Source organism: Schistocerca americana, chromosome 11, assembly GCF_021461395.2.
Source record: "Schistocerca americana isolate TAMUIC-IGC-003095 chromosome 11, iqSchAmer2.1, whole genome shotgun sequence".
NCBI classification, from domain to species: Eukaryota; Metazoa; Arthropoda; class Insecta; order Orthoptera; family Acrididae; genus Schistocerca; species Schistocerca americana.
This window is the reverse complement of record NC_060129.1, coordinates 180518802-180544849: the sequence shown is the minus strand read 5'-3', so window position 1 is coordinate 180544849 and position 26048 is coordinate 180518802. Positions and strand designations below refer to the sequence as shown.

The window sequence follows — 26048 nt, the reverse complement described above, 5'->3', positions numbered from 1 at the left end:
AGGCAACTTCAAGAAACAATAACAAAGACAAAAAGATTAATATTGCACTAGACTTGTAGACTTGTGTAGAACAGATATTACCCTCACCCAGAAACTCTACATGACATGTCAGTCACACGTCTCATTAACAAACTTTACAACTGTTCCTTGACCACCTTCACCACTCAAAAGATCACAAAAAAATTCAAAAACAAAAAATTACAGTGAGACGAAGGGCAGAACTGTCAAGCATGTACTGTTCAGTTGATGACTGCAGCAACAATGTGGGAGCCAACAACACTAAAGCAATAGAACGTGTCTAGGTTCCTAGAAACATAGGCACAGATGTAAGTAAGCAAGACAAAACTCGATGACAAAGGAACATTACTGACTTCCACCAACCTACATCAGCATCTACTCCTCGTCACTATCTCAGCCATTTCTGCATGCTGACCTTCATCTGACTGCTTGAAACTTCCTGGCAGATTAAACCTGTGTGCCAGACTGAGACTTGAATACAGCACCTTTGCATTTTGCAACACGCCCTCACAACTTTACCTCCACTGGAACATCATCTACCTCCCTAGTTTCACAGAAGTTGTGAGGCATACCTGACGGCACTAGCGCTCCTGGAAGAAAGCATACTGTATAGCAATGGCTTAGCTACAACTTAAGGGACTGCGTCCAGAATGTGCAGTGGAATGTGCAACAGTTTGAAACTTCCCGGTAGATTAAAACTGCCACAGCTTTGAGAGCTGTTAATGAGTCAATACCTAACTAGCTCAGTCAGAAACAGCGTTTTCCCACAAAAGGCACAGGTTCTGGGTGGAGTCCCACTCTGGCACATAGTTTTAATCCCTCCATTGCCAAATGTAAATTTATTTGGTTCTTCTGGCTTACGCACATAATTTCTCACGACAGTCAATCCTACAGACGTATAATTCTATGAAATGAAATAACACTGTCCAAACAGAGAACCAAAATATTACGCAAATTTTTTTAGATCATTCCCAAATTTTGAAGAACACAAGTAACAATACAAGCAAATGAGTCACTGATTTATTACACAAAGCACCTACAATGCCACTGTTAACAAATGGGAATGAGTTTTTAGTGTCACAACAATGACAAAATCGTCAGAGCACATCCTCACAAGAATCCCATTTGGGAGCAAGAGAGCGACTGAAGGCCTTATAAATAAACTGTCTCAAACATTTGTCATCAGTGGTCAACATAAACAGCCAAACAGGGACTTAAATTCACTCCTTCCAGATGAGTCCAGTGCCTTTAAAACAGTGCCCTCTCAATCCATCATAGTTAATTTTAAAGACAATGAAACATATACTACCACCGAGAACACACTGCGGAAGCCATCTGTGAAAGCATTGAAAGAGCTGCAGACGGAATAGTACTGTCTTCCTGCCTATAATGCCCTCTGATAATAGTTCAAGGGCTACAGATGATCACCTCGAGGGCAAATAGTGTTCAACCAAGTAATTAGTTAATGTTACCAAGCAACTAGATCATCTACATCCATACTCCGCAAGCCACCTGACGGTGTGTGGCAGAGGGTACCTCGAATACATCTATCAGTTCTCTCTTCTATTCCAGTCTCGTATTGTTCGTGGAAAGAAGGATTGTCAGTACGCCTCTGTGTGGGCTCTAATCTCTCTGATTTTATCCTCACAGTCTCTTCGCAAGATATACGTAGGAGGGAGCAATATACTGCTTAACTCCTCGGTGAAGGTATGTTCTTGAAACTTCAACAAAAGCCCGTACCGAGCTACTGAGCGTCTCTCCTGCAGTCTTCCACTGGAGTTTATCTATCATCTCCGTAACGCTTTTGCGATTACTAAATGATCCTGTAACAAAGCGCGCTGCTCTCCGTTGGATCTTCTCTATCTCTTCTATCAACCCTATCTGGTACAGATACCACACTGCTGAGCAGTATTCAAGCAGTGAGCGAACAAGCGTACTGTAACCTACTTCCTTTGTTTTCGGATTGCATATCCTTAGGATTCTTCCGATGAATCTCAGTCTGGCATCTGCTTTACCGACGATTAATTTTATATAGTCATTCCACTTTAAATCATTCCTAATGCCTACTCCCAGATAATTTATGGAATTGCTGACCTGCTATATTGTAGCTAAATGATAAAGGATCTTTCTTTCCATTAATTCACAGCACATTACACTTGTCTACATTGAGATTCAATTGCCATTCCCTGCACCATGCGTCAATTTGCTGCAGATCCTCCTGCATTTCAGTGCAATTTTTCATTGTTACAACCTCTCGATGTACCACAGCATCATACACAAAAAGCCTCAGTGAACTTCCGATGTCATCCGCAAGGTCATTTATGTATATTGTGAATAGCAACGGTCCAACGACGCTCCCCTGCGGCACACCTAAAAATCACTCTTACTTTGGAAGCCTTCTCTCAATTGAGAATGACATGCTGCGTTCTGTTATCTAGGAACTCTTCAATCCAATCACACAATTGGTCTGATAGTCCATATGCTCTCACTTTGTTCATTAAACGACTATGGGGAACTGTATCGAACGCCTTGCGGAAGTCAAGAAACACGGCATCTACCTGGGAACCGGTGTCTATGGCCCTCTGAGTCTCGTGGATGAATAGCGCGAGCTGGGCTTCACACGATCGTCTTTTTTGAAACCCATGCTGATTCCTGCAGAGTAGATTTCTAGTTTCCAGAAAAGTCATTGCACTCTAACACAATGTGTGTTCCAAAATTCTACAACTGATCGACATTAGAGATATAAGTCTATAGTTCTGCACAATCCCTTCTTGAAAACGGGGATGACCTGTGCCCTTTTCCAATCCTTTGGAATGCTACACTCTTCTAGAGACCTACGGTAGACCGCTGCAAGAAGGGGGGCAAGTTCCTTCACGTACTCTCTGTAAAATCGAACTGGTATCCATCAGATCTAGCAGCCTTTCCTCTTTTGAGCCATTTTAATTGTTTCTCTATCCCTTTGTCGTCTATTTCGATATCTACCATTTTGTCATCTGTGCGACAATCTAGAGAAGGAACTACAGTGCAGTCTTCCTCTGTGAAACATCTTTGGAAAAAGACATTTAGCATTTCGGCCTTTAGTCTGTCATCCTCTGTTTCAGTACCATTTTGGTCAGAGTGTCTGGACATTTTGTTTTGATCCACCCTACTGCTTTGACATAAGACCAAAATTTCTTAGTATTTTCTGCCAAGTCAGTACATAGAACTTTACATTCGAATTCATTGAACACCTCTCGCATGGCCCTCCTCACATTACATTTCGCTTCGCATAATTTTTGTTTGTCTGCAAGGCGTTGGCTATGTTTATGTTTGCTGTGAAGTTCCCTTTGCTTCCGCAGCAGTTTTCTAACTCTGTTGTTGTACCATGGTGGCTCTTTCCCATATCTTACGATCTTGCTTGGCACATACTCATCTAACGCATATTGTACGATGGTTTTGAACTTTGTCCACTGATACTCAACACGATCTGTACTTAAAACAAAACTTTTGTGATGAGCCGTCAGATACTCTGAAATCTGCTTTTTGTCACTTTTACTAAACAGAAAAATCTTCCTACCTTTTTTAATATTTCTATTTACGGCTGAAATCATCGATGCAGTAACCGCTTTATAATCGCCGATTCCCTGTTCCGCATTAACTGTTTCAAATAGTTCGGGTCTGTTTGTCACCAGAAGATATAATATGTTATCGTCGTGAGTCATTCTCTGTTTAACTGCGCAAGGTAGTTTTCAGATAAAGCACTTAAAAAAATTTCACTGGATTCTTTGTCCCTGCCACCCGTTATGAACGTTTGAGTCTCCCAGTCTATATCCAGCAAATTAAAATCTCCACCCAGAACTATAACATGGTGGGGAATCTACTCGAAATATTTTCCTAATTATCCTTCAGGTGCTCAACCACAACAGCTGCTGAGCCAGGGGGCCTAAGGAGACATCCAATTACCATGTCTGAGCCTGCTTTAACCGTGACCTTCACCCAAATTATTTCACATTTCAGATCTTCGTCAATTTCCTTCGATACTACTGCACTTCTTATCACTATAAACACGCCTCCCCTTTCACTGTCAGCCTGTCTCTGCGGTATACATTCCAATCTGAGTTTAGAATTTCATTACTGTTTACATCTGGTTTCAGCCAACTTTCTGTCCCTAGTACTATGTGGTCATTGTGACCGTTTATTAATGAGAGCAGTTCTGGGACCTTTCTATAGACGCTCTTGCAGTTTACTATTAGCACATTAATATTGTTATTCCCTGTTGCATTTTGCCTACTCCTACCTTGCCATGTCTCAGGAGGCGTCTTGTCGGACCTAGGGAGGGAATTCTCTGACCTAAAAAACCCACATGTGATGAGTACAGGGAATTTTTTTGCCTTTTTTACACACACACACACACACACACACACACACACAATGCTGCTCAGACCTGATGTTTGGTGCTACCGCCGCCGCCGCCGCCAGAGTGCAGATTTGTACTGCGGCCTCTGCATTGCTCCTCAGCACATTTATCCAACCGGCAGAGATCATCACCTCGGGATGGCTCGCTATGAAGTTCACAGCTGCACTCTCGAGCCGCGAACAGGAGTGCAGCACAGCTAGGACTGCAGTGGCGGCAGCGTTGTCCACACTCAGGCCCTGCGCCAGCTGCTGCTCGCACCTCTTTTTGAGCAACGGCAGGTCGTACTTGTCAGAGGCGGCCAACAGCTCGGCTGCCATGCTCGCTAGCTGCGGAGCTTCGTCGGTGTACACGAAACGCAGCAGCTGCCTCAGCACAGCTTCCCGCACGTCAGTTATCTCGATTCGACGACTGCGGGCTTCTTTCGTGTCGTTCCGGAACGTGGCAGCAAAGACGGGGCTCCTCGCCGCTAACACGAAACTGTGGGCCGGCAGCTGCGAGGTGCCGACCACCAGGGTCACGTCCGCACCCTCGCCGGATTCTAACAGAGCACCCATATCGCTCGCGAAACTGCCATCCTTAGTGTCGGTTGTAGCCATTACGATCGCTTCTGAAACACACGTGACACAACTTTAATTTTCAAACGTTACTAAATAGCAAATCTGTAGATTCTTTACATCTCTTATCAAACAAACACGTATTTCTCCTCCCAGCATTCATCCTTATTTAGCAGAATTGTAGTCTGTGTGCTGGTCACAACTACTTGTCTTCATGTATTTATTTCATACCCTGAATTGTCCTGTGGACTGCATTACTCAAGCACTGCTCAGATTAATCTGAATTCACTGTTGTGTTGCCTGTATAAACTAGATGAAACAATTTTCCTTCATCAGACCTGTCACCAGAGCCGCTTCTTACGGATGAGCCAGTATTCATTCCAGGAAAAAACTTCCTATCAAACACTGCATAATGAAAAACCGTGTACTATTTCAGAGAGAGAAAACACAGCAGAAGTCCCCTTTGGTGTGACAGTGACAGGAATGTTTCGGTTTGTGCCCCGCTTAAATGATGTGTTTGGTTACACTGTTTAAAAAGTTAAAAAAAGTGATACTAAAATTAAAAAATATTTCCCTGGAAGATCTGGGGAATACTTCCCTGCCTCTCCTCCAGAAAACACACACACACACACACACACACACACACACACACACACACACACACACTTGAAATGGAGGCAAGAGCTTGAGGAAACAATAACTGATCAAAAGGCAGATATATGTGTCTGGATGAGCACTGAACTAAAAGAGCATGGGCCAGCCACTTGGTGACACTCGACCTCCCACCTATGAGCTTAGGCTGTGGCCCAAATATGCTTTCTTACTCTCGTCTCACAGTCAGACAATAAAGAGGTCAGCTTCACCAGTCAAATTTAGTGTTATCACCTGGTAAGAAGATAAAATGCACTATTAAAACGTGGTACAAGGTGACTGTACACCATAAGTACCATATTCTGCCGGTAGCGTTCTCGCTTCCCACGCCCGGGGTCCCGGGTTCGATTCCCGACGGGGTCAGGGATTTTCTCTGCCTCGTGATGACTGGGTGTTGTGTGCTGTCCTTAGGTTAGTTAGGTTTAAGTAGTTCTAAGTTCTAGGGGACTGATGACCACAGATGTTAAGTCCCATAGTGCTCAGAGCCATTTGAACCATTTTTGAACCATATTCTGCAGTGGGTGGGATCCCGCCTCCACCGCCCCCAAACAAATTCAGGTATAAAGCCACGCTTTTATATATAACGTACAAATCACAGAGTTGAAGGTGACTCTGTGTCGTCACAGTGGATGCTGTGAGCTACACCACGGCCAGACAGTCCACTTCCTCGACCGTAGCTTGTCGTCTTTCACTGCCAGACATTCCTGCTGTAAGAGTTTCTGACTTTCTGACTCAAGAGCAGGGGACTGGCACACACTGTCACACAGGCTCCCCTGCGAGCCTTCTTGGCTGAGGTATCTGTTAGCTCGTTTCCCCATACTTGAACATGTCTCTATATCTGGCAGCACAATATGTACTACTGTAGTGAGACACAAAGAGAGGCTTCTGTATTCTGGGTTTTTTCTCTGCTGGGTTCGTAAGTTTTGGTGCTTGTTGTGCACAGAGGGAATCACATCAAATGGGAAGTTTCTTCCCCTGATGACATATTGCGCCCCAGTGCCTTCACGGTTCCTTAGCACTAGATGCTCTCTCATCTTGCAACCATGTTGAAACCGGAATGACCTCAGCGAAGGCTACTGAGCAGCCAAGGGCATCACATGGTGCTTGTATGAACCATTTTAAAAACAGACTACATTTTGAGAGCATTCTTTTCCAAACATAGTTAATTCTAAAATAATAATGGGCTTTGTAAGATGCTAAGATGGGTTTTTTCTATATACTATTGCATAACAACAATATAAGCCACACACATTTCTGAAAGAACACCGTCACGGAGTGGAACACATGTGAAAGCGGATATGAATACACTTTGAAAGTTCATTTACACTTCCTCACTTTTGAGAGATCAAATCAACTTTGTGTGTGTGTGTGTGTGTGTGTGTGTGTGTGTGGTGTGCGTGAGAGAGAGAGAGAGAGAGAGAGAGAGAGAGAATCATCTTTATTCCTACATCTCTAATAAGCACACTAGAAAAAAATTAGTCCATCCAGGACATATCATACTGATATCATGTAACAGAAAATATGGCCTTTATAACAGCTTCAATTCAGTGAGGAAGAGAATTGACAAATGTATCAGGTAGGCCAAAGTCACTTACCAATGATTAAATTCCACAGAGCTACCCAATCCATTAATGATTCCTATGTTTCACCCAGTGCTTCAAATAGTCCCAGATCTTTGCTACAGGTTTGAGATCAGGTTAATAAGTAGGCCGGTCAAGGTGCAAAAGTGTCCCAGATTTTCTGTTAAATGAGGAAACATATGACTGTACGAGGTGCATTCAAGTTCTAAGGCCTCCGATTTTTTTTCTCCAGACTGGAAAGAGATAGAAACATGCGCATTGTTTTAAAATGAGGCCGCGTTCATTGTCAATACGTCCCAGAGATGGCAGCACCGTACGGCAGATGGAATTTTACCGCCACCGGCGAGAATGGGAACTGTTTTAAATACTTAAAATGGCGACGTTTTCCTTACTTGAACAGCGTGCAATCCTTTGTTTTCTGAATTTTCATGGTGTGAAACCAATTGAAATTCATCGACAGTTGAAGGAGACGTGTGGTGACGGAGTTATGGATGTGTCGAAAGTGCGTTCGTGGGTGCGACAGTTTAATGAAGGCAGAACATCGTGTGACAACAAACCGAAACAACCTCGGGCTCGCACAAGCCGGTCTGACGACACGATCGAGAAAGTGGAGAGAATTGTTTTGGGGGATCGCCGAACGACTGTTGAACAGATCGTCTCCAGAGTTGGCATTTCTGTGGGTTCTGTGCACACAATCCTGCATGATGACCTGAAAATGCGAAAAGTGTCATCCAGGTGGGTGCCACGAATGCTGACGGACGACCACAAGGCTGCCCGTGTGGCACGTTGCCGAGCAATGTTGACGCGCAATGACAGCACGAATGGGACTTTCTTTTCGTCGGTTGTGACAATGGGTGAGACGTGGATGCCATTTTTCAATCTAGGAACAAAGCGCCAGTCAGCTCAATGAAAGTACACAGATTCACCGCCACCAAAAAAATTTTGGGTAACCGCCAGTGCTGAAAAAATGATGGTGTCCATGTTCTGGGACAGCGAGGGCGTAATCCTTACCCATTGCGTTCCAAAGGGCACTACGGTAACAGGTGCATCCTACGAAAATGTTTTGAAGAACAAATTCCTTCCTGCACTGCAACAAAAACATCCGGGAAGGGCTGTGCGTATGCCGTTTCACCAAGACAAAGACAACGCACCCACACATCGAGCTAACGTTACGCAACAGTTTCTTCGTGATAACAACTTTGAAGTGATTCCTCGTGCTCCCTACTCACCTGACCTGGCTCCTAGTGACTTTTGGCTTTTTACAACGATGAAAGACACTCTCCGTGGCCGCACATTCACCAGCCGTGCTGCTATTGCCTCAGCGATTTTCCAGTGGTCAAAACAGACTCCTAAAGAAGCCTTCGCCGCTGCCATGGAATCGTGGCATCAGCGTTGTGAAAAATGTGTGCATCTGCAGGGCGATTACATCGAGAAGTAACGCCAGTTTCATCGATTTCGGGTGAGTAGTTAATTAGAAAAAAAATCTGAGGCCTTAGAACTTGAATGCACCTTGTAGTGTGAAGCCCTGGCTCACCAAATCGTAATGCCAGGAGTAACACCACAGTGGCATTGTTAAGAATAGGTCCTCTCCCCAGATGAGCCCTGTACTCTGCCACTGTCATCTGGAGTAGTGCAGAACCATCATTCATCAAACACAATGTGAGGCCATTCTTTAGTAATCTACATCTACATATATACTCTGCAAACCACCATGACATGCGTGGCAGAGGGTACATCCCATTGTACCAGGTATTAGGGTTTCTTCCTGTTCCACACATATACTGAGCACAGGAAGAATGATTGATTGAATGCCTCTGTGCATGCAGTAATTATTCTTGCCTTATCCTCAAGGTCCACGTGTGAGCGATACGTAGGGGTTTGTAGTATATCCCTAGTGTAATAATTTAAAACGAATTCTTTAAACTTTGTTAGTAGACTTTCTCGGGATAGTTTATGCATGTCTTCAACAGTCTGCCAGTTCAGTTCCTTTGATATCTCTGTGACACTCTCCCACGGATTAAACAAACCTGTGACCATTTGCAATGCCCTTCTCTGAAAACGTAAATTTCCCCTAGTCAAATGCTTTTCAGAAATCAAGAAACACTGCATCAACCCGTTGCCTCGATCCAAAGCTTTCGGTATGTCACGAGAGAAAAGTGCGTGTTGGGTTTAACACAATCAATGTTTTTTAAATCTGTGCCGGTTGGCACAGCGGAAGTTATTCTGTTCGAGATACCTCATTATATTTCAGCTCAGAATATGCTCTAAGATTCTACAAAAAATCGACGTCAAGGATATTGGATGGTAGTTTTGTGGATCATTTCTGCTCCTCTTCTTGTAGACAGGTGTGACCTGTGTCTTTTTCCAAGAACTAGGCACGGTTTTTGTTCGAGGCACCTACGATAGATTATAGTTAGAAGAGAGGCTAACAAATTCAGTACACAGTCCGACAGGGAATCCATCGGGCGCTGTAGCTCCGTTCAATTTTAAAATTTCATCTGTTTCTCACACCACTCTAAACGCAGCTGTCAGTGTTATAATGTTAATGGCAGACCATTCCCTAGTCCAGCTGCTGCTAATCTTCAACCAATCGTGTGGGATGACAGAAGTTGCAAGGAATCCATTACCTGTTCTCAAACTGCAGCGACAGCTGTGAAGGGGTTACAGTGTGCTCAGTATACATGGCTATCCTCCCTTATGGTAGTCAGATGTGGTCGACCGGTAGTTCGACAGTGAGTACGAGCGCCTTCAGATACCCGTGCAAACGACATCGAGCCACTGTCAAATCTGAAAGCACCGTAAATCTGGATACTGCAAGATCTGAACAACTGGCCAAAGAGAATCAGAATGAGGCTCCTTTCCAACTCTGTCCGATACTGATACTGCTCCCTCACACAAGTATGTGGCATCTACATCTACACTCCAGCCACTATGTGATGTATGGCAGAGGGTACCTTGAACCACCACTAGTCATTTCATTTCCTGTTCCATCCCAACCACTTAAGCAGTTGTCAAGAATGAGTCGCACTAGAGTTCTGTACGCAGATGCCTTTACAGATGGTACACACATTTCTTAAACTCACCCAATACGCTGAAGCTGGCAAGTTGCCTTTCCTACTGCAGTCATTACACGCTCGCTCCATTTCGCATAGCTTTGTAACATTATACCCGTATTTGGGAACCGATTCCACATGCTTGTACTTCTGTTAACAGTCACCTACATGTCAATCACATTGATCATACAACATCCGATCCTGTTTGCGTCCCTTTTATAACAACACTAACATTAATGTGCTCTGCTGGCCATTCTACTCTCACAGAGAATTGCAACTCAAATAGTTTTTATACCCACCAATAGCACATATATGTACAAAGTTAAATTGACATCCAATTGTGGATGCTTCAATTTTTTTGTCAGGCAGTGTATATCAGGAAGAGAAATGGACAAAGGATCTAGTTCTGAGGTTCACCTTCTGTAACTGTTTCAATGGTACATTGAAAGTTCACAGTTTAACATCAATTTGTATATTAGTTTAACGCATTGCTTACGATTCAACAGGTATGTGGTTATAATGTGCACGGATCGATCCCCGGTAGATTATGACTTCAGCTTTCTTAGAAGTAACCTATGGTTTACAATGCCTAAAGCTTTTGCCAGGTCTAAAAATATGTCTGTAATAGGCAACCTCTGGTCCAACAGACAGAAAGCTATGGTCATGCTTAGCTCTTTTTTGGAGCCTGTGACAAAAATCTATTACCACTTTGAATTTTGTGAAAGAGTCAATATTCTGGAAAGGGCAATCATTTCAAATATCTTGCTAAATATGGGAATTAATGAGTCGTCTATAGTTGGAGAGTGCTTCCGCACTTCTATTTTTATACAATGGTTTCACAGTACTCACTTTTAGAATGGTTGGATGCATATTTATAGTAATGCTGCAGTTAATCAAGCAGGTAAGACATTTTAAGATTCCTTTTCAGCACACCTGCAATAAGTAAGTCATGCCATTCAGATTCCATCACCTGACAAAAGTAGCAAGAATAACGAAAATCAAATCTACCATATTTAGGCAAATCTAAAGCGCAATTGAATGTAATATGGACACTTATTTTAAAAATTAAAATAATAAGAAAGACTTTGTTGGCACATCACAGGTACACAAAATTTATTTTACACAATACACAAAACTATCAAAACAACAACAACTCTTAATCCCCTGTTAAGTGATACAGTCATTATTAAAAAAGAATGCTCAACTTGATCACCTACATGACATGGAGACATACATACCATAAATTACAGGCATTACTAATCATTATTCACAAATTTCATAATTACTGGTATCCTCTGAGGAGCCTACACCAGAAATAGGTTCAATTTACTCTTTCCCTATCATTCCCTGCGTCCTTCCAGAGCACATTATCTTCACTGCCATCCAGAGTATTTGAAATATAGCATTTCTTGAACAATTTAATGATCGCAGGTGCTTTGACGCTTTTCCAGGCAGCCAAAAGCCAGCCTGCAATAATCTGAGGTGCAGCACTCTTAATTTTCCCTGACAGAGTCAGCTCACAGTTTGATTAATAAAACCAATTTTCGTACTGTTCCTGAAAGTAACTTTTGACAGATTTATTTATACTAACATCCAGAGATTGTAACACAGAAGTCATTCCTCCAGCACTGGTTAGGCTGTGGATCTATGTTATTATGTCGTCAGTGAGATGACCGTGAAATGCATCAAGACAAAGCGTCGCTAGTGGTTTGGAAGGCGCGCCATGACAGAGACCCCTTATGAATCACAGCTAGTGAAGCATAAACGTTTCTGTCATTCATCCCTTCTCCCGATTGCGAACAGTGTCATCATCAGGGGACAGCTTTTCATTTTTAGAGATCTTGGGTCAGATTTCCAGACTTAAGTGGGTGTGACATTTTTTTTTATAACACGAGACGCCACGCTGCGTACTTCGTACACGCGTAAAGTTTTGTTTCCATTTGTTGTGGTCTTCAGTCCTGAGACTGGTTTGATGCAGCTCTCCATTCTTCTCTATCCTGTGCAAGCTTCTTCATCTCCCAGTACCTACTGCAACCAACATCCTTCTGAATCTGCTTAGTGTATTCATCTCTCGGTCTCCCTCTACGATTTTTACCCTCCACGCTGCCCTCCAATGCTAAATTTGTGATCCCTTGATGCCTCAAAACATGTCCTACCAACCGATCCCTTCTTCTAGTCAAGTTGTGCCACAAACTCCTCTTCTCCCCAATCCCATTCAATACCTTCTCATTAGTTATGTGATCTACCCATCTGATCTTCAACATTCTTCTGTGGCTCCACATTTCAAAAGCTTCTATTCTCTTCTTGTCTAAACTATTTATCGTCCATGTTTCACTTCCATACGTGGCTACACTCCATACAAATACTTTCACCGATACTGAAATCAATACTCAATGTTACCAAATTTCTCTTCTTCAGAAACGCTTTCCTTTCCATTGGCAGTCTACATTTTATATCCTCTCTACTTTGACCATCATCAGTAATTTTGGTCCCCAAATAGCAAAACTCATTTACTACTTTAAGTGTCTCATTTCCTAATCTAATTCCCTCAGTATATTGCCCGACTTAATTTAACTACATTCTACTATCCTCGTTTTGCTTTTGTTGATGTTCATCTTATATCCTCCTCTCAAGACACTGTCCATTCCGTTCAACTGCTCTTCCAAGTTCTTTGCTGTCTCTGACAGAATTACAATGCCATCGGCGAACCTCCACGGATTTTAATGCCTACTTCGAACTTTTCTTTTGTTTCCTTTACTGCTTGCTCAATATACAGATTGAATAGCATCGGGGAGAGGCTACAACCCTGTCTCAAAAAACAAGTAAGTTCCTACACGCCCATGTCAGAACCTCGGAACACTAATCCGAAAAAGTAGTTAAAAGCAACTACACATTTCCTAATTGATGGAAGCAAAGAGCGAAAGAACCACAAAATACACTGTAGAGACAACGGCAATCACGAACTTAAGATTAAATGTTCTCTGCCATATTGCTATGATGGACAAAAAGTAAAACATGGTTGACAGACCGGAAACACACATCAGTATGTAAGTGGTTAAAAAAAAAAAAAGGAAATGGCAAACAGTCAGGAAACGGCAAACCGTCATAGGTTGACGATAGTGAGCACAAAGTGGTGAGGGAGCACCACTTATAAAAGTCACGGTGGGTCCATCAAGACTGAACAATTGGAAGATTCCCTGGACCTGTTGCACTACAGGATGGACTGTATACAGCAAACAAATACCGGGCAGGGTACTCTGCTGTAACTACTGAGCAGTGTTCCGGAAGCCGATACTGAAAATCGTCGGTGCCGACGCGAAGGCGCACCCGACACCACAGTCACTCCGAGAGCCACCAGTGTACGCAAAGGTACTATCACAAGGTTCCATGCAAAGGTCGAGAAAATGTCACGAGTATTATCAGGGTGTATACGTGGTCAAGGAAAAAAAATTCACTGATTTTTCCCGGATTTCCCGGTTAAAAATACACTTTCTCCCGGATGAAAATACACTTTTTCCGTGTTAAGTGACAGTATACTCTTCCTCGGCACTGTGAAACTCGTCAGTCCTATGGTTTTATATGCAGGAGTAGAACTTCCCGGTACTTTAGAAAACGAAACTCAGAGGGGGGAAAACACGTTTTGAAAGACCTTTGATGTGCAGCAACATGTACGCTGCATATTTTCGTATTACCAAGGTATAAATTTGAATACCACCAAACACCGCATGTTACTTTCCGAAACATTGAAATCGAGATTGCGATGCATTTATGTAAGACAGTCATAGCTCTTGCCACTTGATCTCACCAGCTGATGACAGCATACGACATGTGATGTAGTCAGCCAATAGGAGGATCACTCGTAAGTAGCGCGAACACACAAATAAGAAAAGTTAATGGTTTAAATTAATATACATAGCATTCACATATAATATTGGTCTCTAAGATTAATAAGCAGGAAGAGAAGCTAAGCTTCCATATATAATGTTGATCGTTTTTGCTCGTGTTACACTTTAAGCTACATCACACAAATGTACCAGTAAAACGACGTAAATGTCTGATCTTTTGGGCTCGAAATTCTTCTAAATGGTCGTCCTCAAAGAGTTGATTTTTAAATGAGAGTCAAACGCTTTGTAATGTAAGAAATTCATCGTACATTCTCGCACATCGTTCATCTTGCGTGAAAGGAAATCTGCTTAGAATGTAACGCTTTTCAAACCACCATTCGCAATATACTCTCGCGACCTATTAGAAATAGGTTCGTTCAGCAGTTGCAAGAGAACGCCAAATAACAGGCGTCACCGCACTTGTGCAGCTACGATGACACAGGAAGCCCATATGTTCGTACGTGTAAAACATTTAATGATCTTACGTATGGCATAAAATAAACAAGATATCAGATGATAGTTCAAGAGTGTCGGAATTTCGTGAACCATAGTAAAACGCACAATTCAGCTTAAAATCCACATTTGTATGTAAATTTTCTTGGAGTACCAGTACTGTGGTTCTTTATTATGGCACAATGCCATACGTGCACTTGAAATGCAGCGAACAGTTGAAACTAGCCAATAGTGTGAAATTAAACACTTCGTTTCAAATAAATTGACTGCCTCAACAGAAAAGATTAATAAAAGCCAAATCTCTTTACCAAACCGGCAAAAATAACTTCATTGTTCTGTCAGAAAGCTGGAAATAAAAGCTGGAACTAATAATATATTTTAGAATTATGCGAACGTATTTTAATTCATTTGATAGCTCCCGGTGACGAAATTCCGTTTTGTTATCATTTAACGTGAGAGCAATAAAACGAAGAGGAAACAACAAACCACTAAACGTAAACACAGGTCACGTGGACGCTCCCCACCTCAACTCAGATTGCTCTGTGCATCAGCCCCAGATTTACTATATTTCCGAGCAGAGGCAATATTAAGTAGTGGTGCCCAGCCACATTTCAGCCGGTATTACACAACGGTCCGCCGCGAACGGTACTGGTCTGTCGCGACAGCCATGTAGCGGTAGAACGGGTGAAACTACGAAAATTAGCAGACACATTATCCGCGCCCTTCCCATGAACCATGGACCTTGCCGTTGGTGGGGAGGCTTGCGTGCCTCAAAGATACAGATAGCCGTACCGTAGGTGCAACCACAACGGAGGGGTATCTGTTGAGAGGCCAGACAAACGTGTGGTTCCTGAAGAGGGGCAGCAGCCTTTTCAGTAGTTGCAAGGGCAACAGTCTGGATGATTGACTGATCTGGCCTTGTAACAATAACCAAAACGGCCTTGCTGTGCTGGTACTGCGAACGGCTGAAAGCAAGGGGAAACTACAGCCGTAATTTTTCCCGAGGGCATGCAGCTTTACTGTATGATTACATGATGATGGCGTCCTCTTGGGTAAAATATTCCGGAGGTAAAATAGTCCCCCATTCGGATCTCCGGGCGGGAACTACTCAAGAGGATGTTGTTATCAGGAGAAAGAAAACTGGCGTTCTACGGATCGGAGCGTGGAATGTCAGATCCCTTAATCGGGCAGGTAGGTTAGAAAATTTAAAAAGGGAAATGGATAGGTTGAAGTTAGATATAGTGGGAATTAGTGAAGTTCGGTGGCAGGAGGAACAAGACTTCTGGTCAGGTGACTACAGGGTTATAAACACAAAATCAAATAGGGGTAATGCAGGAGTAGGTTTAATAATGAATAGGAAAATAGGAATGCGGGTAAGCTACTACAAACAGCATAGTGAACGCATTATTGTGGCCAAGATAGATACGAAGCCCACGCCTACTACAGTAGTACAAGTTTATATGCCAACTAGCTCTGCAGATGACGAAGAAATTGAAGAAATGTATGATGAAATAAAAGAAATTATTCAGATTGTGAAGGGAGACGAAAATTTAATAGTCATGGGTGACTGGAATTCGAGTGTAGGAAAAGGGAGAGAAGGAAACGTAGTAGGTGAATATGGATTGGGGGACAGAAATGAAAGAGGAAGCCGCCTTGTAGAATTTTGCACAGAGCATGACTTAATCATAGCTAACACTTGGTTCAAGAATCATAAAAGAAGGTTGTATACCTGGAAGAGTCCTGGAGGTACTAAAGGTATCAGATTGATTATATAATGGTAAGACAGTGATTTAGGAACCATAGATTATATAATGGTAAGACAGAGATTTAGGAACCAGGTTTTAAATTGTAAGACATTTCCAGGGGCAGATGTGGACTCTGACCACAATCTATTGGTTATGACCTGTAGATTAAAACTGAAGAAACTGCAAAAAGGTGGGAATTTAAGGAGATGGGACCTGGACAAACTAAAAGAACCAGAGGTTGTACAGAGATTCAGGGAGAGCATAAGGGAGCAATTGACAGGAATGGGGGAAATAAATACAGTAGAAGAAGAATGGGTAGCTTTGAGGGATGAAGTAGTGAAGGCAGCAGAGGATCAAGTAGGTAAAAAGACTAGGGCTAGTAGAAATCCTTGGGTAACAGAAGAAATATTGAATTTAATTGATGAAAGGAGAAAATATAAAAATGCAGTAAGTGAAACAGGCAAAAAGGAATACAAACGTCTCAAAAACGAGATTGACAGGAAGTGCAAAATGGCTAAGCAGGGATGGCTAGAGGACAAATGTAAGGATGTAGAGGCCTATCTCACTAGGGGTAAGATAGATACCGCCTACAGGAAAATTAAAGAGACCTTTGGAGATAAGAGAACGACTTGTATGAATATCAAGAGCTCAGATGGAAACCCAGTTCTAAGCAAAGAAGGGAAAGCAGAAAGGTGGAAGGAGTATATAGAGGGTCTATACAAGGGCGATGTACTTGAGGACAATATTATGGAAATGGAAGAGGATGTAGATGAAGATGAAATGGGAGATATGATACTGCGTGAAGAGTTTGACAGAGCACTGAAAGACCTGAGTCGAAACAAGGCCCCCGGAGTAGACAATATTCCATTGGAACTACTGACGGCCGTGGGAGAGCCAGTCCTGACAAAACTCTACCATCTGGTGAGCAAGATGTATGAAACAGGCGAAATACCCTCAGACTTCAAGAAGAATATAATAATTCCAATCCCAAAGAAAGCAGGTGTTGACAGATGTGAAAATTACCGAACTATCAGCTTAATAAGTCACAGCTGCAAAATACTAACACGAATTCTTTACAGACGAATGGAAAAACTAGTAGAAGCCAACCTCGGGGAAGACCAGTTTGGATTCCGTAGAAACACTGGAACACGTGAGGCAATACTGACCTTACGACTTATCTTAGAAGAAAGATTAAGGAAAGGCAAACCTACGTTTCTAGCATTTGTAGACTTAGAGAAAGCTTTTGACAATGTTGACTGGAATACTCTCTTTCAAATTCTAAAGGTGGCAGGGGTAAAATACAGGGAGCGAAAGGCTATTTACAATTTGTACAGAAACCAGATGGCAGTTATAAGAGTCGAGGGACATGAAAGGGAAGCAGTGGTTGGGAAGGGAGTAAGACAGGGTTGTAGCCTCTCCCCGATGTTGTTCAATCTGTATATTGAGCAAGCAGTAAAGGAAACAAAAGAAAAATTCAGAGTAGGTATTAAAATTCATGGAGAAGAAATAAAAACTTTGAGGTTCGCCGATGACATTGTAATTCTGTCAGAGACAGCAAAGGACTTGGAAGAGCAGTTGAATGGAATGGACAGTGTCTTCAAAGGAGGATATAAGATGAACATCAACAAAAGCAAAACAAGGATAATGGAATGTAGTCTAATCAAGTCGGGTGATGCTGAGGGAATTAGATTAGGAAATGAGGCACTTAAAGTAGTAAAGGAGTTTTGCTATTTGGGGAGCACAATAACTGATGATGGTCGAAGTAGAGAGGATATAAAATGTAGACTGGCAATGGCAAGGAAATCGTTTCTGAAGAAGACATTTGTTAACATTGAGTATTGATGTAAGTGTCAGGAAGTCATTTCTGAAAGTATTCGTATGGAGTGTAGCCATGTATGGAAGTGAAACATGGACGATAAATAGTTTGGACAAGAAGAGAATAGAAGCTTTCGAAATGTGGTGCTACAGAAGAATGCTGAAGATTAGATGGGTAGATCACATAACTAATGAGGAAGTATTGAATAGGATTGGGGAGAAGAGAAGTTTGTGGCACAACTTGACCAGAAGAAGGGATCGGTTGGTAGGACATGTTCTGAGGCATCAAGGGATCACCAATTTAGTATTGGAGGGCAGTGTGGAGGGTAAAAATCGTAGAGGGAGACCAAGAGATGAATACACTAAGCAGATTCAGAAGGATGTAGGTTGCAGTAGGTACTGGGAGATGAAAAAGCTTGCACAGGATAGAGTAGCATGGAGAGCTGCATCAAACCAGTCTCAGGACTGAAGACCACAACAACAACAACATTATCCACGCGCCGGAATAGAGAGCAGTTCTAAATTCCCGTCAACCCGCGCATGCGCACTAGGCTGCGAAACTTGCGCATGCGCAGAAGCGGGTACCGCAGTGCTTTCTGCTTGTTGTTTGTTTATGGTTCGATGTGTAGAGGCAAATTACAGTTTTTCGTGTTGGAGATTTTTCCACATTTTTTTCAGTAAGTAGGTTTTCATAAATGCAGTTAAAAATAGTATTTTTTTGCCAGTTGACTTTCTTTTATACTGGCTGTTTGTGAACGCTTATTGTTCTATTTATTGCTTCATATTCTAGAAATGCAATGGAACAAACAGGCTTTAAGCACACTCATTCAGGCGTACAGCGAAGAAAAGTGTATGTACAACCCGCAGGACCCGCTATATCATAATAAGGTACGTCGGCATCGTTTATTTCTGAGTAATATGCATATTATGTTACACGATGATTTTCGATTCGTATATCAATGCCTTAGCTTACGAAAGTTCATGTTTGATTTCATTGCATCTCTTGCTTTATTTCAGAATGCCAGGAAAGAGAAACTGGCAGTGATAGGCAGTAAAGTTCGCGCAGTTTTGCCCAACGCAACAGATGAGGACTGCAAAACTCGATTCATGTCTCTGCGGTCGCATTTTTGTGAAGAGCTAAAAAAAATTAAAGCCAGTGAGCATAGTGGTGCAGGGGCAAGCGAAGTTTATGAGCCTGCTGTGTGGTGGTTCAATGCTTTGAAGTTTTTGAAGGACTACGTGACACCGAGGAAAACAGTGACAAATATCCCAAGCCGTATGGTAAGTACGAACATTTTGTTGCCTTCCTTTGTAGGAATTCTGCTTTCTGTAAGACAGCTTATTCTGATTTCAGGTTGTAGATGGGTATTCCAGCTCAAGTAGTATATATGCTTATATTAGTGAATGGTATTTTGGAAAACAAATCACGCTTTAATACTACCATGTGTATTCGTATTTTTCAGTGTTATGAGAGGTTCACAATCTGCTATAGACTAACATGGGCCTTTAATATTTCAGATACCACAGTCACTCTCATCAAATCCATCTAGCACGACCACTGTCAATGACCCTTGTGTAAGTATTTACCGACATTTAAATAAAAGTTGTAAATAGTAATTGCAACAAGTGAATAACACATCAACTATTTCAGAATAATGAGGTGACCACAGTTACTGAAGAGACCATAGTAAATGATGGATATATTGAAGATGACAACAGCAATGTAAGTGCATAAACAGTATTCTCATGTATGTCAATGACAGTTCATTAGCCATGAAGCTCTCTTGACCAAAAGAATGTAACACTTTGATTGTATTGTATATATTTGCTCCAACAAAATAGTACTTCACTTTCATACAGGTTACTTACATTACTTATATTTTACACAGAGAACTTTAAACAGACCACTGTAGTTTACATAACCACTTTAATGTTAGTATTGTGCCACATACGTATTACAATATCTATATCAGTTTTCTATTTCCAGTACTCTCAAGACATATTTACTGTGGAATTGTCAGACAGAAGTACACCTGTGTCAACACCATCACCTCTAAGTGAGCAGCCTTATGCTTCAGCCAGAAAGAGGCGTAGGAAGGACACTGAGGATGAATTAGCCACCTCAACATTGTCAGTCTTAAGAGACATTAGAGTTTCAATTAGTGGCAGTAATGAAGATGACAAGTTTGGTCAGTATGTTGCTGCTGAATTGAAGAAATTTAAAAATCCAGCAATTAGGGCTGACGTGAAATTGAATGTCATGAAATGTATCATGGATGGCATACATAAAGAAATCTGTAACTGATTTTAAAGTTAAGGCATTGCATTACATTGATGAGTCATTTATAAATAAAAGATTGCCTTTTGTACATTATTACTGTTAAAAGTTGTACTTCTTAACGGCTTCCCACTGCCATGAAACATAACCTGTTGTACTAAAGAATTCACAAAGTTTTTTTGCGCACTTCCCTGGCACACAGTGATGTGCGATTTCCACTCTGCTGGGGTATGCTAGAGAGAGATTTGTCTCCTCGCCAGGAACCATTGTTTATGGTGCACAAGTCTGTGTTTTCTGTATCAGCAGCTGTCACATATGTGGTGTCTGCCTCTTCAATCAAGTAGTTGTGCAGTATGCATAAAGTCTGAACAATTAATTCCACTTTCTCAACAGGTAATCGCATTGTACTGAGAAGAACTCTAAAGCGGTTGGCCAGAATTCCGAAAGTGTTTTCCACTACTCGCCTTCCTCTTGACAATCTGTAGTTAAAAATCTGTTTGGACTTCTGGTTCTGGCAGTCTCTATAGGGTTTCATGATATATGGCTGCAGGTGAAATGCATCATCAGCAAGAATCACATATGGCACTTCAATGTTTGTGCCAGGAAGTGATTTTTGCTGTGTTACCTTCAACCAGTTTTCCCGAAGTGCACTGCTGATCAGGCTGTTTGCATACACCCCACCATCACTCACTCTTCCATTGCACCCAATGTCAATCAAAGAGAATCGGTACCTAGCATCCACAATAGCTAGTAAAACAACACTGTGGAACTTTTTATAATTGAAGTATGTTGAGCCAGCAGTTCGTGGTGGGGCAAATGCTATGTGTTTCCCCATCCATTGCACCTGAAAATAAAAGTAAGTAGTTTTATATAGCAGTACATAGACTTGCAGTGTGGGAGATAAAAAACTGCCTTTCATTATTGTCAGATTTTCTCCATATTATGTAACTTAATTCTGTGGCTTACCAATGCAGTTTGGGAACTGCCACAGTTCATCAAATTCTTTGGCAATTTTATTCCACTCTTCTGCTGTTGATGGTGCCTGTAATGTTATATACTTAATTACTGTCTGAATGGCACAATAAATACACACACATATATATCTTCCAAACTCGAAAAAATAACACAAATGTACCTTTAAGTATTTGTCCTTTAAAGTTTCGCAAATTGCAGTGCATACATCCACAATAACTTTTGAAATGGTAGGCTGTGCAATTCTGTGGCTGAAAGCCAGACTCTTAAAAGATTCCCCAGTCGCCAGGAACCGTAATGTTACTGCCAACCTGCAACGTAACAGGGCATGTAACGAAATGAACATCTTGGTTGGTATGATCACAAAACGTATAAACATACAATTCTTACCTTCGAGAAGGTGAGATAGCCTCCCTCATGACTGTGTCACACTTTTTGATTCTATCTTCTATCAGACAGCAGCTTCTCGAAACAGGCCATGCCCATCCTAACGAAGTTGCGAAATTCTTGCGGATCTTCGGGCCTCAGTTCTTTCATTAAAAGTGAATATATTCCCCTGCCTTCGTCCCTTCTTTTCAGCCAGGGTCGAACCCAACAACGCCTGGCTTTTCGTTTTCGTCGCCGTTCTGCCCTAATCTGAAGATTTACTGCCACTGCCAGGGCAATAGCTTCAAAAACAAGTGGATCTTCCATGTGTAATATGCTGTATAAATGTAAATTTCGATATACATATACCAGTGTAGTCAAGTGTCGTAACATAAATATAGTGAGTCTGTAATTCAGAACAGTTGTAACCTACGTAAGAGAAAACAATTACTTAGTAAATAACGGTAAAAAAAAAACAATTTCTTATTAAATACGAACCTTGAGCTCACAGAAATAATTTGAAAGTATCCAGTGTATCATACACTCGTTCCTGAGTTGCTCGCGGTAGAACGGACGACTTTACAGGACAGCACACACTTATGTTTTCTTTACGCGCGCGTATCGTCTGCTGCTCACGAATATCATCGTCTGCTGCTGCGCATGCGCACTAGGTATATCCCGCGTGGACGGTGTAATAGGTCGGACGTGATCCAGTATGTAGTTACAGGTATGCACGCTAGGGGCGCTGGTGCATAGGCACCCTATATTGGTAGTCAAACAAGTCATTGAAGAAGGAGGCTTAAGTTGATTGGTTGGTTGGTAGAGGTAAAAGAGAGGGGAGGGGGGGGGGGGGGGGGGGGAGAAAGGACCAAACTGTGAGGTCATCAGTCCCTTGTTCCAGGTAAAATAATTACACAAGGGAAAGAAGAAAAAGGAGACATACAGCACAATAAAAGGAAAAGGGAAGAACCAGAAGAACAACAGAAGGACAACCAGCACTACCGTGGACAAAACAGGAAAAGAAAACCACACAAGCAAGGAACAGTTAGAAGTAAAAACAAGAAAGCAGATGACTGTGGCTGGCTGACCACACGAATAAAAAGGAAGAGCCAGCCACTCTGCGACACATTGAAACATCCACCCTAACAGCTTTAGAGTGGAGAACACAAAGGGACAAAGGACATGCACTAAAACTAACACAGAATGATAAAGCACCGTCACATATAAAACGTATAACTAAATTAGCTGATAAGGCCTCGTCAGCTAAAATTAATGGCAACGAGTCCGGTACCTGAAGAGTCCGTCGCAGGGCAGCCAAGATACGGACCACTGTCACCCGGGCACTGCACCGACACAGAGGTGGGTCATCACGGCGCAAGAGGTAACCGTGTGCCACCTGAGCGTGGCCAGTGCGGAGCTGGCAGAGAACCACAGAGTCCCTGTGAGAGGCCTGCACGAAGGAATCTTAGGACGGGTGGCCAGGCGTGGCAGACAAACAGGATAGCATACAAAGAACAGAACATCATGTCGGTATGACAGCAGTAGTTGGGCAGCTTCTGTATGCACTCTCAAACGGGTTTGCACAAAAGGCACCAGTAACCAAATGGATGCCACGATGGTGGACTGCATTGGGAAGGTGCAAGATGGACAGATGTGCAGAGGTGCAAACGGACCACCCACAGTTTAGTTTCAAACGGAGGGGGGGTAGTCCGATCAGCTTGTAGTGGTTAATCAGGGTGTATACGACCCAGGAGAACCGGGAAATCTGGGCAAAACCTGGGAATTTTTTCATCCGGGAAAATCCCGGGAATTTTTCGGAATTCCGGGAATTTTTCATTGTTTTAGCTTTCAGTTAAATTTTTGTAATTTTGACTTCAGAATTGATTCTCTAGCAAAGAATGTTATTGTATCCTGCTACTTGAGAATGATACTGCAGCAATAAAATTTAAACGAGAGGGAAAAAAATAAAACTTTAGTGGCAAAGGAAATGTGCAATTTACAACAACAAAAAACCGTGCCTGCATAAGCGTCTGCAAATAGCAAAAATATGTCGAAGGCCGTAGGGCGCAGACTGTAATTCTTCGTAACAATAAACTGCTTGCTATGAGCATGATGTCACAACTGTTCACATTAGGTTCGTTTGACCAATTGGCAGCGGTGTGTTGCGCATGCGCATTTGACTCGCGTATAAGCAGTACCTTCTCCCGCTACTTGAAGTTTGGCTGTTAGCTGTATCGGTAGTAGCAGCAAGCAGCCAGATGCAAACGAGAAAATTTTTTCTCGCGCGCCCTAGCTGCCAGATGACGCTTGCACAGAGTTGTAGTGGGGAGGGGGTTAACCTCCACATGACCCGTGTTTACGTTAAGTGATTTCGCTGCTTCTCTTCGTGTACAGCTCCCACGTTAAATGAAAACAAAACGGATTTCTGTGGCCGGGAGCTATCAAGTGAATCAAAATACATTCACATAATTACGGAGGGCAAAAATATATTATTAATTTCAGTTTTCTGATTTTATTTTATTTCCAAGTTAGTAGCAGTCAAGCATTAATCGCTTTGCAGAACAGTGAAGTTATTTTTGCAAGTTTGCCACAGAAATTTGGCTTTATTAATCTTTCCGCCGAGGCAATCATTTTATTTCAAGTGCACGGTATCATCTTCTGCCATGTATGGTATTATGACATAATAAAGAACCAAAAGTGAGATCGTAGAGTACTGGTACTCCAAGAAAATGTACATCCCAAAAACCACACTGAAAAGCTTAATATCAGATGGGACCTACTTCATTGTGAATCTGGAAAAAGCCAATTTGCACTTCAAGTCGAATTATGCATTTTAGTATGGTTTACGAAATTCCTATGCTCTTTAGAGTATCCTCTGATGCCCTGTTTCTTTTATGATGTAATGTAAGCTCTGTTAGTGCTTTATACAAACGAACATACTGGCTGCCTACACCACTGCAGTTGCACACGCACAATAATGCCTGTTTTCTGGCACTGCCTGGCAACTGGCAAATCGAACCCATTTCTACCAGTCTGCGGATAGTATTGCGAACGGTGGTTAGAAAAGCGTTACTTTCAAAGTAAATTTCTTTTTACGCAAGATGAATTATGTTACGTGTCAGAAAGTGGGATGGATATCTAAATCACAGCGAGTTCGAAAACGAACAGTTTGAGGACCAGCCACTTACGAGAATTTCGAGCCGAGACATTTACGTCATAATTTTAAATTTACTGGCACATTTGTATGATGTGTCTTAAAGTGTAGCACACGCAAAAAAAGATCAATATTACATGTGAAAGCTTAGCTTCTGTTGTAGCATGTTAATCTTTGTTGTGGTCTTCAGTCCTGAGACTGGTTTGATGCAGCTCTCCATGCTACTCTATCCTGTGCAAGCTTCTTCATCTCCCAGTACCTACTGCAAACTACATCCTTCTGAATCTGCTTAGTGTATTCATCTCTTGGTCTCCCTCTACGATTTTTACCCTCCACGTTGCCCTCCAATACTAAATTGGTGATCCCTCAATGTCTCAGAAAATGTCCTACCAACCAATCCCTTCTTCTAGTCAAGTTGTGCCACAAACTTCTTCTCCCCAATCCTATTCAATACCTCCTCATTAGTTACGTGATCTACCCATCTTATCTTCAGCATTCTTCTGTAGCACCACATTTCAAAAGCTTCTATTCTCTTCTTGTCCAAACTAGTTATCGTCCATGTTTCACTTCCATACATGGCTACACTCCATACAAATACTTTCAGAAATGACTTCCTGACACTTACATCAACACTCGATGTTAACAAACGTCTTCTTCAGAAACGATTTCCTTGCCATTGCCAGTCTACATTTTATATCCCCTCTACTTCGACCATCATCAGTTATTTTGCTCCCTAAATAGCAAAACTCCTTTACTACTTTAAGTGCCTCATTTCCTAATCTAATTCCCTCAGCATCACCCGATTTAATTCGACTACATTCCGTTATCCTCGTTTTGCTTTTGTTGCTGTTCATCTTATATCCTCCTTTCAAGACACTGTCCATTCTGTTCAACTGCTCTTCCAAGTCCTTTGCTGTCTCTGACAGAATTACAATGTCATCGGCGAACCTCAAAGTTTTTATTTCTTCTCCATGAATTTTAATACCTACTCTGAATTTTTCTTTTGTTTCCTTTACTGCTTGCTCAATATACAGATTGAATAACATCGAGGAGAGGCTACAAGCCTGTCTCACTCCTTTCCCAACCACTGCTTCCCTTTCATGCCCCTCGACTCTTGTAACTGCCATCT

The 26048-nt window shown here is 42.0% G+C and overlaps 2 protein-coding genes across 3 annotated transcripts in view; both read right to left on the bottom strand.

Annotated features, from left to right (window-relative positions):
* LOC124553501 (serine/threonine-protein phosphatase 6 regulatory ankyrin repeat subunit C-like) overlaps positions 1-26048 on the bottom strand; it is a 211211-nt gene that overhangs the window by 108336 nt on the left and 76827 nt on the right. Inside the window, exon 4 of the mRNA XM_047127355.1 lies at positions 4442-5021. Coding sequence (XP_046983311.1) covers positions 4442-5021 — 580 coding nt within the window. The remainder of the gene's footprint in view (positions 1-4441; positions 5022-26048) is intronic.
* Positions 1-26048, bottom strand: part of LOC124553920 (poly [ADP-ribose] polymerase tankyrase-2-like) — a 107056-nt gene that overhangs the window by 4335 nt on the left and 76673 nt on the right. For both annotated transcript variants that reach the window (XM_047127946.1, XM_047127945.1), the window contains exon 2: positions 4442-5021. In XM_047127946.1, coding sequence (XP_046983902.1) covers positions 4442-5010 — 569 coding nt within the window. In that variant the 5' untranslated portion in view covers positions 5011-5021. The remainder of the gene's footprint in view (positions 1-4441; positions 5022-26048) is intronic.